This window comes from Egretta garzetta, unplaced genomic scaffold (genome assembly GCF_000687185.1).
Source record: "Egretta garzetta isolate BGI_Z169 unplaced genomic scaffold, ASM68718v1 scaffold172, whole genome shotgun sequence".
Classification (NCBI taxonomy): Eukaryota; Metazoa; Chordata; class Aves; order Pelecaniformes; family Ardeidae; genus Egretta; species Egretta garzetta.
Window position 1 is genome coordinate 1,790,106 of NW_009258951.1, and position 15,084 is coordinate 1,805,189.

Below are 15,084 nucleotides of genomic sequence, written 5' to 3' on the forward strand. Positions count from 1 at the left end.
GGTAGCGCCGGGGGCCCGGCCGGCACGCCGTGACAGCCCGCCCCGGCACAGCACTCGCCTCGCCCCGGTTGGCGGAGCCCCTCCCCGCGGAGGAAAGATGTCCAAGATGCCGGCCAAGAAGAAGAGCTGCTTCCAGATCACCAGCGTGACCACGGCTCAGGTGGCCAGCAGCATCACCGAGGACACCGAGAGCCTGGACGACCCGGATGAGTCCCGCACCGAGGACGTGTCTTCTGAAATCTTTGATGTTTCCCGAGCCACCGACTACGGCCCTGAGGATGTCTGCGAGCGGAGCTCCTCCGAAGAGACTCTCAACAATGTGGGCGAGGCTGAAACTCCTGGCAGTGTCTCTCCCAACCTCCTTTTGGACGGGCAGCTGGCTGTGGCTGCTGGTGGGGTGGCTGTAGCTCCACCAGTTGTGGCCCCAAATGGGGGGGCTGTGCCCAAGAGCTCTGCTGTGCCCCTGCCAGCTGCTGCCCCTGGCACTGCTGTGGCAGAAAGCAGCACTGCTCAAACCGCCTTGCCCTCCACAGGGCCTTCTGCATCTGCTGCTCCTGGGATGATGTCTCAGACGGTGGCTGCTGCGTGCAGCTCGCGCTTCAGGGTGATCAAGCTGGACCATGGTACAGGGGAGCCCTACAGGCGAGGACGATGGACGTGTATGGAGTATTATGACCGGGACTCAGATGGTGGTGGTGTCTTGGGCAGGACTGGAGATTGCATTCGGCACAGCAGCACCTTTGAGCAGGCTGCTCAAGAGAGGGACAGTGGCCTCGGTGCCACAGGAGGTTCCGTCGTGGTCTCGGCTGTGCCAGCATCGGCCCATGGCCCCGATTCTGTAGCTGACAGTTCCCTCACTACTGTGTCACAGCTGCTCCAGACAGAGAAAATGAACCAGTCCTCTCTACAGCAACCTAATTTTGTCATTGGGCAACAACAGCAGCCACAACAACCCATAGGTGGGGCCATGCCTCAAAGTACTGCTCAGCCTATGTTTTCTGGGGCTTCGGTAGCAAATCAGCAAATGATGGTGCCACAGCAATCGCAGCCGCAGGTAAATACGCAAGGTGTTGCGCAGGCTGGACCCAACGGGAAAGGCATGGCACCTCCAAATGTGACGATAGGGCAGCCGAGCATTCCTGTGGCACAGCAGCAGGTGCAGCAGGCTAACGTACCAGTGACTCAGCCTCAACAATTTGCTTATTCTCAGTCCCAGATTCCACCAGTGCATCTACTGCCGACGCAACCTTCTGGTCAGACCGAATACATGCAGCACGTGACAATTATGCAGTCTCAAGGAGCGGGCTCTGTTCCAAGTACTGTGGCTTCCAGCCTTCCTGTGGGGCAGGTGACCGGCCAAAATCCCTCACCTGTGGGAGCGCCAGTGATAGGGGTGTCAGCACAGCCTGGCGACGCAGTCGGGCAGGGATCAGGATTAATGCAGAGTGGCCAGACACAAGCTAGTCAGACTGCCGTTCCGCAACCAGGAGGTGTGGTGCAGCAAGGCATTGGACATACAGGGGTTGTGCAACAGAAATCTGTGACTCAGCATCAAATGGGTGGAAGCAGTCAAGTGTCCGGAATGCCTGGTGCTCCTCATGCTGTGGTCTCTGGAGTTCAGAACGTGCCTGCAGTTGTGCCCGGTACAAGTGTGCCTAGTGTGTCTACCACCGCTTCTGTTACTATGCCAAATGTCCCTGTTACGCTGGCCCAGTCCCAGCTGACGAGCCACACTTCTGTCAGCAGAAGTACCAACGTTGTCCAGCCACAGCATGTCGGACACTCATTAATGCAAGGCACGCCGAATGTACCTGCAAATCTGCCACAGTCAAACCTCGGACAGTTTCAGACTCAAGCTCAATCCTTAGTAGGCCAGATTGATGATACTAGAAGAAAATCGGAACCCCTACCTCAGCCACCACTTTCTCTTATAGCTGAAAATAAACCTCTTGTGAAGCCTCCCATTCCAGACACTCTAGCAAATCCTCTTCAGTTACCTGCAAGTACTCCTATGAACAGTCTTGCCAGCTCTGTGTTTGGCATATCTATTCCTGTTGATGGTGATGAAGACAGGTATGAATTATTTTATAATGCCATAAAAATACCTTTTCTTAATCAGAAAGTTGTACTGAAAACTGAAATTCACCTGGGCTGCTGCTTTTTTTTAAGAGTACAAAACATAGCAAAGTGTTTAGGCAAGTAGTGAATTATACTTGTTCTCAGGCTGTGTGATTATTTTTCTCTCAAAACAGGGCAGAAAGTAGCCTGAAAGCTGCTTAATGCACAAATAACATGATCTCTTCCAAATCAAAGACTGAAAACTTGCTTTCTGCACCTAATTGCTCAGTATGCAAGGAAGTCTGTTCTCTCCTTTTTCCTGAATGCGTCTTAAAAGACTGGAATTGCAGCTGGGTTAAAATGGGTTTATCAACACCATTATATTGCAGTGTTGTTATAAATAGAAGTGTAGTGCTATCTTAGGGCCATCAGGTGAGGCATCTTGGAAAACTTAAAGGCTTATAACAAAGATTCTTGATTTTTATCCTGCTGTTGAATTTGCACTTTATAGTATCAATTAGTAAGGAAGGTACTTGCATCTGGGTATGAATTTGTATACCCTAACATAGTGAAAGCTCTACAGATAATGGTCTTTTGCATTGAATAAAAGGGACACAACTTACTTGAGCAAAGATGTAGACACAGTGGAAAGTACAAACTTACAATGAGTTTTCTTTATAAGAAAGTATTTGGAACTACTAGTTGTAACAAAGGAGTGTACTATGAGCAGAATCATCAGAGAACCTGAGAGGAAGCATGTATGTGGCTTTTATTCATATAGACTTGTCAAACTACTCTGAAGCGTGATGGCTAAAACTGTTCTTAATTTACTTCTTTGGGAGGAGGCTTTCAGGGAAAGCAGTGCTTGAGCGCTGAATTAATATCATTAATGTTTACTGTTGGGATTACTGCAGTTGGAGGAATAAAGTACATGTGGGTTATACATGTTTGTATTTTTAAAAATATGAGTGAAACCATTATGAGAAAGTCTGATGTGCTGAATTATCCTGTAAGCCTTCCCTCACCTTGGGAGAATACCAGATTTACTGAATACCAGAATAACACAGTCAGTGTTGTTCAGAGTGCCTTTTAGTAAAGCTGCTGTGTACGTGGGGTTAGGGTGTAGTGGATGGAGAAGGTACCTCAAAGGCAAATTAGTGTTTGGAGAGTTCAATCTACAGTAATGCAGGCCTCGTGCTCACTGGAGCTTTGGCTAGCGCTGCATTTGAGATAGTAACTGCTAATGCCTTTATGCAAGCAAAAGTCGTGCCGTAGAGAGTTGTGCTAGTTCTGATTAAAGTGGTAGAGGACTTAAGAAGAAAAGGTTAAACAGTTAAAATTTTCTAGCAGTTGTGCCTACCTTAAGAGGATTGCTGAGCCAGCTGACAAACTCTTTGTGCAAATAAGGTTAGATTTTGAGCTTGGTAGGGGTTTTTACATAGCTCAGTATGTTATCAGAAGATGATTTGTCTTGTGTTTAATCATTCTGATGATTAACGAGTCAGAAGGAAAGGAATGCATTTTGCATTTGTTTTGCATAGCTTCTAATACTTTATATAAATCGTAGTAACAGACATGATTATCTGTGACAAATGAATCACTTTATATAAATGAGAAGGAAAAACTTGTCCTACTTATTCAAACCTGTAGGCTGCTAACTTTGTGTTGCACAGTAGTGAGACGGTTCTTGGTACTCTTACCCTGAACAGTGATCTTTAAAGTTATTTCCATACTTTTGTCTTTGAACTTGAGCCACCTTGCAGCATTGCTTCAATCACTGATTGTTTCTAAAGAAACTTTCAGAAACTTGGCTATGAGAACTATGAGTAAGAAATAAGAATGGACTTTTAAGTGCAGAGTGCTCTTTTCTAACACACCACTTCATGATGCTCAGCAGAGAAACTAACTTGTGGTTATCTGAAAAGAAATGCGTACTTCTCAGTTGTCTGCTTCTGCATTGGGTGATAAAACCCTGTCATTTGCTCAAGTGGTACACTAAGGAAGGAGCTATATGGTATGTGAGAGTCTCTCCCAGCTTGGAATAGCTTTATTTTGTAGTTATAAGCAAGAAAAGCTTACTTTAAACAGGCCTAGTCTTCATACAAAGTAGGAGATACAGAGCGAGTAGATCCAAGTTTATTCTTTGCTCCCCTCAAACAGTATCCTGACTGCCACTGGTTTCAGACAGAGAAAGGAGAAAATAAATACATAGCAGCTTGTCAAGGCTGTTTTACTACTCTGGTTTTATTTGCTTTACTCACTGAGAAGGCTTTATTATAAAACAGTCTCCTGCTTGTCTGCTGTTCGCTTCTTGCTCCTGCTTTTTTCCTCTTTCCAGCCATTAAAATTACACCACTACTCCCATGGGCTTATGCCCAGCTGCTTTATCTACTGAAATCAGTGGTGAAATAGTTAATGAAGACCTTCACGTGTCATTAATACGTTGAGGGTTGACACTCTGATAAAACTAATAGGGCACAAAGGGAGTTCACACATCATGAGTCACTGTTTCAGGAAGGTTCAGGAAGTTAATGCTTGGGTTTGTTTAGAGACTTTACTTTGTGATTATAAGAGCTAGAAATTTGTGGAAAGTGTTTTTCTCTTTTATCTTAATATTAATGTGTAACATACTGGGGGGGCGGAGCTCTATGTGTCAGCAGGTGTCTACATTTCTTCTGACACCTTCAATTATATTGAAATATTTGTACGTACTTGAAACTTGTGTAGGTCATTCTTTATAGTAATTTTCTGAAACAGTGATTCATCAAGGAATACTGTGTAGTTCTAAATATCCTGGATTTGTATAGTAAGTCATTCACCATTCTGAATATGAAGAGGAACGGTTTTAAAGGTAAAATAGTTTAGGATGGGCATTCTTTGAAAACAGGATGTGAGAAATACAGTAAGTATGAGACAGAGAAGTCTGATAGAAAAATCTGGTCAGTTCCCATCTTTCTGCAAAAAGATTCTTTGATTTATTCCTGTCTGGTCTGCTGTTTGAAATCAAACTATGTCTAAGACAGTTAGAGGTAGAGGTGTAAAGTTATATAGTCTAATAGATACATAGGTCTATATTATCAATCTATAGAGTAGAACTGACATTTTTGCAAGACATTGCCTGAAAACCTTTAGTTTCCTGTTCTGATACTCCACTACACTTTTACAGTAGTCTAGGCAAAACTGTGGTTTCTTGCATTGATCTGATGAATAATGAAGAATAAATTAATCAAGAAATCTTATCAGGGGGGGAGGGGAAGAGAGAGTGGGTAGGTGGTCCAAAAGAATTAAAAAAAAAAAAAAAAAAGCCTTTGGCATGTCACCATCTTCCTTTAAAAAGCAAAGCTTTTTTTCAGTTGATGTGTCTAAATTGCTAAACTCTTAAAAAGAGAAATATGTTCTGTGGAAGTTATGGAAGATCTACAGCATAACATAATTTTATTTTCCTTTCTAAATGTGGCTACAAGGAGAGTAAACTGCAACAGTATTGAAGGCCAGAGGAAATAATACTTTTATTGAGGCAGATGTGAATATTGCAATCCACTTTGAATTTGGAGCCTCACAAATACCATAAAAACGCAAGTAGAACTAGATCTCAAAGTTGCCCCAACTCTTCATTTTGCTGGACTTTAGCAGCAGTACTAATTATTTTGGATGAAGGGCAGGCAGAGCAGCTGAGGGGATTTCGGGATCAGTCTGTGTCAGTTTCTCCACTCACCTTTATGCCCATGTGTACACAAATTTGTAGTTGACAAGCATAATATTCCAGCTGGCTTAATAACTTTATTTTGGCTCTTGGGGGAAAAGAAATATGTTGCCTCTGTTAAAAGAATGTGACTGAGAAAGCTTGTTCAAACCTCCTACATGTTTGGCAGACTTTTGGGGCAAAATATTACTAGGCATGTTGGAAAAGGAGCAGAGTATAGATCATTTTCCACAGATAGCTGACCAGCTTGAACTGTGCAGGCTGTATTCCAGGAACGCTAATGAATGGCTGCAATTGTGAACTGTCAGCTACAGCAGCTAAACTGTTGAAAACCTGATTGTGCAGACCTCTTCACAGCGTATATCTCTCTGCTCAGCTAAATCATACATTTGTATAGTGTATATGTTGATAAAACTGAGCTCTTGAGACCATGTTCATAATATAAGGACAAAACGGGGCATGGGCATTAATGTAACTTTGATAAGGGTGTCCTTATATATTGCCCTAGATGCGTATTTTATTGTACTCCTAAGGAAAAAAGAAAGTATTCTGCAAACATGTACCAGTAAGCAATACTTGATTTGTATTATTACTGACTACTGTCCCTTTCTTCACTTTGCTCATAAACTTATTAGAGATTTGAGCTCTACTGCAGATGCAGACTTGGATGTTTTCAGCTCTCCTCCTGAAGGATTGTGTTTATGCGTGTTTGTAGAAGCAGGTGAGAATGAAACATGGACAGACATGCTCTAGTCATGAGTGCCTTTAATTCAACGGCCAGAACTACAGCATTTGAAAAACGGTTGAGATAGGGCTTCCGAGGTGAACGTTACAGTTGATGATATCAAATGATGGTTAATGCAAACAAAACTCTAGTTTTGTTCACTTTTTGCTGTACTTTCTATAACAAAAGTTACATAAGGTAACGCCAGCACCACACCAGTTTCTAGGTTATGGAACACCTATCCTGCCATGCATTCCGTTTTTGACTGTTACAAGATACCTAAACAGAAAAATGTGGTTGCTCATTTGACAGCACTATTTCCCAGTTTAAACATTCAAATGGCTTTGTTAAGGAGGAGTCAATACATTCTTAAAATAAATGAGCTGTAAGTGTTTCAGACGAGATAGTTACTAAAAGGAAGAAAGAGGGAAAATACTTAAATTCACAAAGTGAAGCAGTTCAATTTGTTTTAAAGCTGTAGTGTACTAGCTCTGACATACGTGGTTCTCTGTACCTTGTACTCCAAGTATTCTGCTCAGCTGCTGTGGGTCAATTTTTTCCTGTTCCGCTATAGAAGAGTGCAGGCGTTCCATATCCATAGTCAGCTTATTTCTGCATGCTGTCCTGTATGGTAGAAATAACAGCATATGAAACATATTAAACTTCTTGTTAAAAGCTGAATATTCATGTATTTAGGTTTTTTGAGCAGGTGGGACTACCAAACTGCTATCAAACTACCGAAGAGCTGGAATTTCACTCAGGCTGTGTGCTTTTACAGGAGATGCTGATAATCTTTTATGACTTCAGGTGACACTATAGTAAAAAGAAATTGTTCCTGGTTACTGTACTGGATATTTGAATATCGGCCTGTTGCATGTTGAGGCATTATTGCATGAGGCAATAAAATAATAATTTTTAAGTTTTAAAGCTGGCGATTAGCAGCTTCTGTTACTCACAGAAAATGCAAACCTTGCTTGTGCTTTCTGTATGTCGGCAAAGATTCCATAAGAAACTTCTGTGAGACTCCTGCTAAAGTAGAACTGGTTCAGTTCTGGTAGATAAATCTAGATTGTCAGCCACAGGTGTCTGCTTTTATTCCTATATTTGACAAAGTGTGAAGATAGAAGTATTTATAGTAACTGCTAAAGCTACTGTCTTCTGAGAAGGTTCTCCAGGCATAAAAGGTCACTTGAAGTGCAGTGTAAGGTTGTATCTTCATTCCTCCTCTTGAAAATTCCTCTAATTTTAAACTTCATGCTTTATAAATACAAATGTGTACTGAGTGCTAGTAAATTCTTTGCATTATGGGATAATCTATTTTTACTCATGCAGGGCAGGTGAGTTACTCAGCCACATGAAGGACAGCTGGATGCTTGTCTTAATTTTTTTTGTCATGCAAAATAAAATTATTCCAAGAGGGTTTTTTTGTGTATCTCTGTTCTCCCTTTGAAGCTGGGAGTAATGCATTTGTATCATGGCAGCCTGCTTGAATGCTTTTAACAGTGCAGAGAGGAGGTAGAAATACTAGTACCACAGAGAGGTGTCACCTGTCTCCCAGTGGCAACAGGCATGTTTGTCTAGTACTTGTTGAAGATTACAAACTGAAATAGGGACCTATGTCAATAGCAGAAATGAGTCATAGAATTGCAGACTGGTTGAGGTTGGCAGGGACCTCAGGAGATCATCTGGTCCAACCCCCCTGTTCAAGCAGGGACATGCAGAGCCGGGTGCCCAGGACCATGCCGAGATGGCTTCTGAGTATCTCCAAGGATGGAGACTCCACCACCTCCCTGGGCAGCCTGTGGCAGCGCTTGGTCACCCTCACAGTGACAAAGTGTTTCTGATGTCCAGGGGGAACCTCCCACGTGTCAGTTTGTGCTCAGTTGCCTCTGATCCTGTCACTGGGTGCCACTGGGATGAGCCTGGCTCCTTCCTCTTTGCACCTTCCCTGTAGGTGTTTCTATGCATTGATGAGATCCCCCTGAGCTTTCTCCTCTGCAGGCAGAACAGTCCCAGCTCTCTCAGCTCTTCCTCACGGGAGAGACACTTTCTTGTCCCTTCATCGTCTTTGTGGCCCTTTGCTGGCCTCTCTGCAGTTACGTCCCTGTCTCTCTTGCACTGGGGAGCCTAGCAGTGGATGCAGTCCTCCAGGTGTGGCCTCACCAGAGGGGAAGGATCCCCTCCCTCGACCTGCTGGCAATACTTTGATGCAGCCCGGGGTGCTATTCACCTCCTTTGTGGCAAGGACCCTTTTAATTTCTGGGAGGGGATGAGTTGTGGTATGTGTGTGAGCTGGCAATGGAGAAGTGTAGAATGGATAAGAAATGAGATACTGGTTTCAGTGAAGTATCTGAAGATTTTGTGTCTGTCTAGAGCAAGTTTAACTTGTCTGGTTTATTGGAAGATGGGGTGATCAAAAATGAGGGTTAAAAAACCCCTGCTTGCTTCTTTGTCAAGTTATTTCAGATTATTTTTGTAGGGGTGTAGATGACAACTTCTGGGAATGTGGCATATGTAGAACACTGCTCAATGGGGGCAAGGACCACAAATACCTTGACCAACCCTACAAATGCCTTTTTAAAAATACTCTTCCTTTAAGCCAAACTGTAAGCTGCCATACTGACAGTGCTTTAGTTAGAACACCAGCTGAGCGCAGATTGGCGTGAAACTTGAAGAGCTGTAAAGAACTTGTAAATGGTATGGAAGGGCTGACAAATGTATTTATAATACACTGTGTAATAAACCATGCCGTACATAGTCTAGGTTCTAATATCTTTTTAAAAAGCTAAGTATTTAATTTAAAATGTTTGCCTATAGATGCGTTGTTGACCAATGTCACATAAGTAAGGACAGGTAGGATTTGGCTGAGTCTGCTTGAATCTGTTTTCTCCACTTGCTTTTTTCCCCACAGGTATTGAAATATTCTGTCAAAAAACCAGGAACCACTTGTGTTTACAGATAACTGAAATATCTGAAGCTGCTGTACGGCAACTTAGTGGGGGGGGGGAGGAATCTCATTTTGGGGCTGTTTTCTTGGAAGAAAATACTCAAGCCAGCTGTTCACTGTGCACCGGGCCACTTTCACCAAAAATCACAAGCAGCTTTCCCTTTTACCAGTAGGTTTGAGGAAATCTAGCTTTGTGGGCAGAGCAGGCAGTGGGAGCCTAATCCTCTACAATAACATGTTCATACATATTAATAAATGCCTTTTTCTTTACCAGCCAAGTTGTGTAAAAGTCAATATTTTTAAGAGTTTTGACATCTCTTCCAGATTTTTGTATGTATAATGCAATACTAGCAAATGTGGATCTTTTTAATTTGGAAACAGGGAATTTATGTTGTTTTTTTCCTTTAATCCAGTGTATTAGGGCTGCTTTTTTAATGCATTCCAAGCTTGCTCTCTTGAATGGGATAATTTGCAAAGGAATAATATGGCATAGTGATGTTAACTGGCAAATTACAGTAGATGCTGGACTCTGTCCCTTATGAAGTTCAAGTTGTTTGTTGAGACCACAAGTTATTTTCAAAAAGTCTTTTTTGTCTTTTTTTTTTTTTAAGTTTGTCTCAATTCATCCAAACATGGATAATATTGATGGGCCTTTCCGTGGCTTTTCTTGAAAGCTTCTTAATAGCGGCAAGAATCCCTGACTGTGTCAGGCAAAGACTTTTTGCATTGTCATTAAGTTTATCAATTTCTAATCTATAGTTGTTTCTCTTTGAAGATGTGATTGGCTGTGTTTTTTTTTCTTGAAGCTACACTGTGTGGCATGTCAACTACATTGTCTTGTGTCCTTCCTCCAAGAACTGAAGGTTAGCTTTACCGAGTCAGAAGACAAGTCATTAGTATGAGAATCTGGTTACGTGTTTTGATTTGAGAACAGAATCACTCAGATTAGTCCTTACACAGTCTGTAAGATTATGTAATTAAAATTCAGCCTGACTGACAACCATGACCACTTTCACAAAACAGCCTTGCTTTATTAATGTGCAGTGTTTTAATAAGCATATCTGTGACGATGCTGTCTGTAGGGAGGAGGAGCACGAGAGCACTGGCTACCTGGTTGGAACAGAAGTACTAGTCAAGAGTGAACTAAGAGTGCCCCAAGTTGGCTTTGGAAAGTGGGAAGATGGGATGTAGGAGGTGGAAAAGATCATCAGCGAGTCCTGAACGACCTTAAAGTGGTTACAGTTACGAGACTGTCTACTGTACAGGACTCCTGAGGTTTGGGGACCAGTTTCTGGGACCTGAGAGAGTTGGCCCCTAGAGTTTTGAGTTGCAGCTGTTGAAATCAAAGAAGTAAGAAGAAATTTAGAAGATGAGCACTTGCATTGTTCTTTCCACGAGTAGTATCCAATAGTCATATTAGAATTTACTATTTGAATTCTTCAGCAAAGCTCCTTCAGAAATACTGAATGGTTGTTACTGAATGCTGTTAGGCAGTTATGTCTGAAGGCAAAGTGCCACCGGTTTACTGATCCAAGGCTCTGTGAACAGGAGGCGTGATGTCCTGCTGGCCTCAGTAATTTTCACAAGTATATGTAAACCTTTAGCTCTTTATATAAATTTGGACTCATTCTTTCAAAGAATGTAATAAAATCAAGGCAAATGTCTCATTTTCCATGTTCCTATGCTCTACTGATTTAGCGTCTACCGGAGACTTGAAAGACAGAAACTACAAAGCAATGTTAGTCAGAGAAGGCTTTGAATTACTAGTAGCAAAACTTGGTAGACTTAAATGAGTAACTAGGTGCAGCTCCACCTGAAACATCTAGGCTGGTAGGCTTCTTTAAAGCAAATCTTCATGAAATGCCCATACTAAATAATGTTTTTTTACTAGCTGTTCTCTGGAGAAACTATCCTGATTTTACAGCTAGGAACTTCGTATTTGCAGAAGACTTGTTGATACTAAATTATTGGAACCTGTTTAAGTGAGTTTGAATTCAATATTGTGTCAAAATGCTTCTTGGTTTTTTAGACCAGATTTTCATAGTTAATAGTCAAATCCTTGGGGAGGGGGCGGGGAGAAAACTTGCTGCTATTTTATCAGGTAATAAAGTGTAGAAGTGAAGCTAGATCGCCTTTTGTATCACCTCAGGTCTTTGAGTTCAGTAAAGATAGGAAATGGTATAGTGTATCTGCTCTTAATTTGGTACAAGACTGTTAAAAGCTCTGAGTATGTTTTAAAATGCAGTGGTGAGTCAAGTATAAAAGTGTTTTCTGCAACTATTCAATGCTGGGACAAGAGGAGAAATTGTTGGCATCTTTGCTGTATAACTGAGGAGAGTGGTGATTGTCCTCAGGTGAGGGCACGTGGTAATACCAGTGACTGCTTTGTTCAGGGTGGGCTAGAATGTTTGAGAAGCTTCCAGCTGGTGCTCACTAAATACTCAGATTATTCATTACATCCCTCTGGTCTGACCATTAATATTGATCTAATGTGCTCTGTCCGTGCTGCATTCTCATCACCAGTTTCTGTAAAAGTGCTTTTATTCTTCTCCCTGGCATTCGTCAGGATTGAAAAATGTTACCAGTGCCTTTTTTAGAGAGCCAAGCCCCCAGAGCAGGGGAAAGCTGATGCCAGCATCTCAGCAGAGCAAGCAAGTGATCAGTGAAATGCCTCTGCTGGACTTCCTTACCTGTGCACTTGAGACAGTCAACTAATTCACTTCTTTAGAGGCTTCTCATCAGTGCAGAAGGTTATTTTCCAAAATCCTCTTTCAAGAGCAAGCTGAAGAAAGTATGGGCTACTGTTCTGATCTTTGTTATGGAAAGGAGGATGCAGCTCTGGTAGCAAAGTCTAGTTCTTTGTCTTCTGATACTTGCAATCTGAACATCAGGAGTTTGAGATGCAGCTAGTTGAAATGGAGCTCCTGCTGTCAGGCTTTCCTGTCTTATTCCAGGTGATGTGTAGTTCTCTCAGTACAGTTACCTGAAGGTGATTTTCATCATTTCTGAAAGTGTTCAGAGGGAGTGTGTAGTTTGAAAGCAGCTGAAACTGAGTGCTGGTGCCACTTGTGCGGTCTTGCGAATGATCATGTAGTACATCTGAGTGTTCTTTCATCTCCTTCCTCTTGAATTTAATTACCAAACTGCTGATAAGCATGTCCTAGTTTGGTGATATTTAGCACTTTAATTTGTCTATCTCTTGATCTTCCAGTGGAGATAAGATCCATGCAGTATGCTTTCTTTCTGCTGTTACGATATTTTCATTTAAAGTAGCCCCTGAATCCCTTTAAAGTCCATCATAGTGGTTGAGAGCTGCTGTCCCAAAAACTGTCATGCAGGCTGCTAATTGAATCAGCCTTTCCTGGCAGCTGTAACTAGAATGCACCTAAAACTGGATGTAACAGCATCTAATTCTTGCTGTTTTTTCAGGGTATGTATTTCAAGTATAATGGCTTTAAGGAACTGCGTGAACAGAATATGTAATTAAACACAAAACTTAAGAGCTTTAATCTTGATTTTTTTTTTCCTTAATTCCACATTGACTTCCCCACACTTAATCTTTGTCAGTTGTCTCCTGCAAACCTTTGTACTCCAGTTACTTTTTGTAGGTGGAGTCTTATGAAGTAAAGCTGATTCAAAGTTATATATAACTTTTAAAATAAGTTTATAAACATAAATATAAATATATATAAGTAAATATATAAATAAAAGTGAAACATCTTCTTTTAAAAGAAGAGGGGTGGAGAAGGAATTCTGTTACTAGTGTGAACATAGTCTCAAAATACCATAAACTTTACTTTTACTGGGAGTTTCCTGATAAGCTATAATCAAGTGATTGCAAACCCCCTGGTTCAGATCCTAAGTACACCATGCCAAGTGTTTTAATTTGGAGACCAACTGTAATTAGTCTTCATTGCAGGTCACAGCTAGTAACCTAGTTAAACACAACCTTTAACTGGTGATCAGTAAGACACATAACTAAAACCTAACTTGGGTTTGAAATGCTTCTGGGTAATAATACATGCAATCTCTTGTAGACTTTAGTAATCAAGGAGGGATTAATTTGTTGTCCTTTAGTGCACATTAGATTGGGCAGTTGACAGCTCTACCTTCCTCTTTTTGGTTTTGGGTGTTTTTTGGTTTTTTTTTTGATGCCTTGATTCCTTACTGATCACTGTAGTAAAAACACATCTGTATATGCTGATAGTTCTCTCAGTAAGTGCCGACTGTGTGCTTACCACCAGGTCTCTTGATCGTTAATAATTCTTAAGTTGCAGAAAGGCTAAATACTTATATTTGCTGACTTCATCTTTAGGCTATTTTTGAGTCACTTCTTTCTCAAAGTGTTTAGTTCACTTTTGGCACTGTAGAAATAATGTAGATGTACAAAGTAACATACTAGCATCTTCTCCATGATCAATGTGGCTGAAGAGTGCATGGTTTTATTTACAGGTATATTGTCAGGCTCCTATAGCTTTCTGTGCGAAGGACGGGAAGCTAGAACTTGCTGTTGAATCCCCAGTCCTACTCATGCATCCCTGCATGATTAATGACCTTACTGCTAAGACTAGGAACACAAGAATAATGGATGTTTTACTGATACTTCCTAATCTTTGGTGCTTCAGTGTGAGCTTTGTCTGCAACTAAGAAGAATTTCCCACTTTCCACCAAAAAATAAACATGAACTTTACAGTTGAACAGAAAGGCAGTTTGATTTCAAAGTACAAACTGGCCTCTTTCTCTACTTCTTTCTTTCCTATTTCATAGTTAAATTTGGTTCCTATATGAGTTGATCCTATTCGAAGGCAGAACTTCTGCTTGGAAGTTCTTGCTAACAATGTCCTGAATTCTCAAAGTATTGTGTAAGATGGGCCTATGGGCTGGAGACTTAAGGGCCTGAAATCATTTGGAGCAATGACGGCTTGATCTGTTCTAGAATGACAAGTATGGGAATCCCACCACTTGTCTAAGAAGTCTTCTCTGTTCCTTGCTGCTAACGGCTTGATCTCTTCTAGAATGACAAGTATGGGAATCCCACCGCTTGTCTAAGAAGTCTTCTCTGTTCCTTGCTGCTTGTGTGGAAAAGAATTCTGATGTGTAGTTTAAACTTTGTCTGCTGCAATTAAGCCCCATAATGTTTGTGCTGTGCTTATACCTAACAGGTATGAAAACAAGTTTTCTTCTCCTTTGCAGCTACTTTAAACTATGTGAAGCCTGTAACTGTCTCATCTCTTTTAAATGCTTAATTTTCCTACCTAGCGATTCTGATTATTGGGGAAAAAAGTTAGAATATGACATGTCTTCTATTGGTCTTACTTGGACTTCGGTAGGCTGATATTCTTCTGGAGGGTGACCAAAACTGGTCATAAAATCTTAAGTTCAGGGCTCAGAAAGGCCGAATAAAACAAGACTTCAGTTAGCGTGTGTACATCCTGTGTAAGAGGAGTATTGCAAGTTTGACACCTTTGCAAGAATTTTAACTTCTGTCCAGATTCTCTTCTGTGGAATTGCAGTCAGCTACTCACTCCATGTTTTGTACTTGTGCAGCTGATTATTGCTACCAGAGCATAATACTTCATGCTTATCCTTATTGAATTGCATCCTTTTTATTTCAGACCATTGCTCCCATTGGGCAAGATCTTCCTGAATTCT

At 41.5% G+C, this 15,084-nt stretch overlaps 1 protein-coding gene across 4 annotated transcripts in view; it reads left to right on the forward strand.

Moving 5' to 3' along the window:
• Window positions 1-6: 6 nt before the first annotated feature.
• Window positions 7-15,084, forward strand: part of TSC22D2 (TSC22 domain family member 2) — a 30,408-nt gene continuing 15,330 nt past the window's right edge. For 3 of the 4 annotated variants that reach the window (XM_009634406.2, XM_035890015.1, XM_035890016.1), the window contains exon 1: window positions 7-2,073. In XM_009634406.2, coding sequence (XP_009632701.1) covers window positions 98-2,073 — 1,976 coding nt within the window. In that variant the 5' untranslated portion in view covers window positions 7-97. Of the gene's footprint in view, window positions 2,074-6,396; window positions 6,530-15,084 lie in introns of those variants that run through there. The other variant, XM_035890018.1, reaches the window with a different exon arrangement.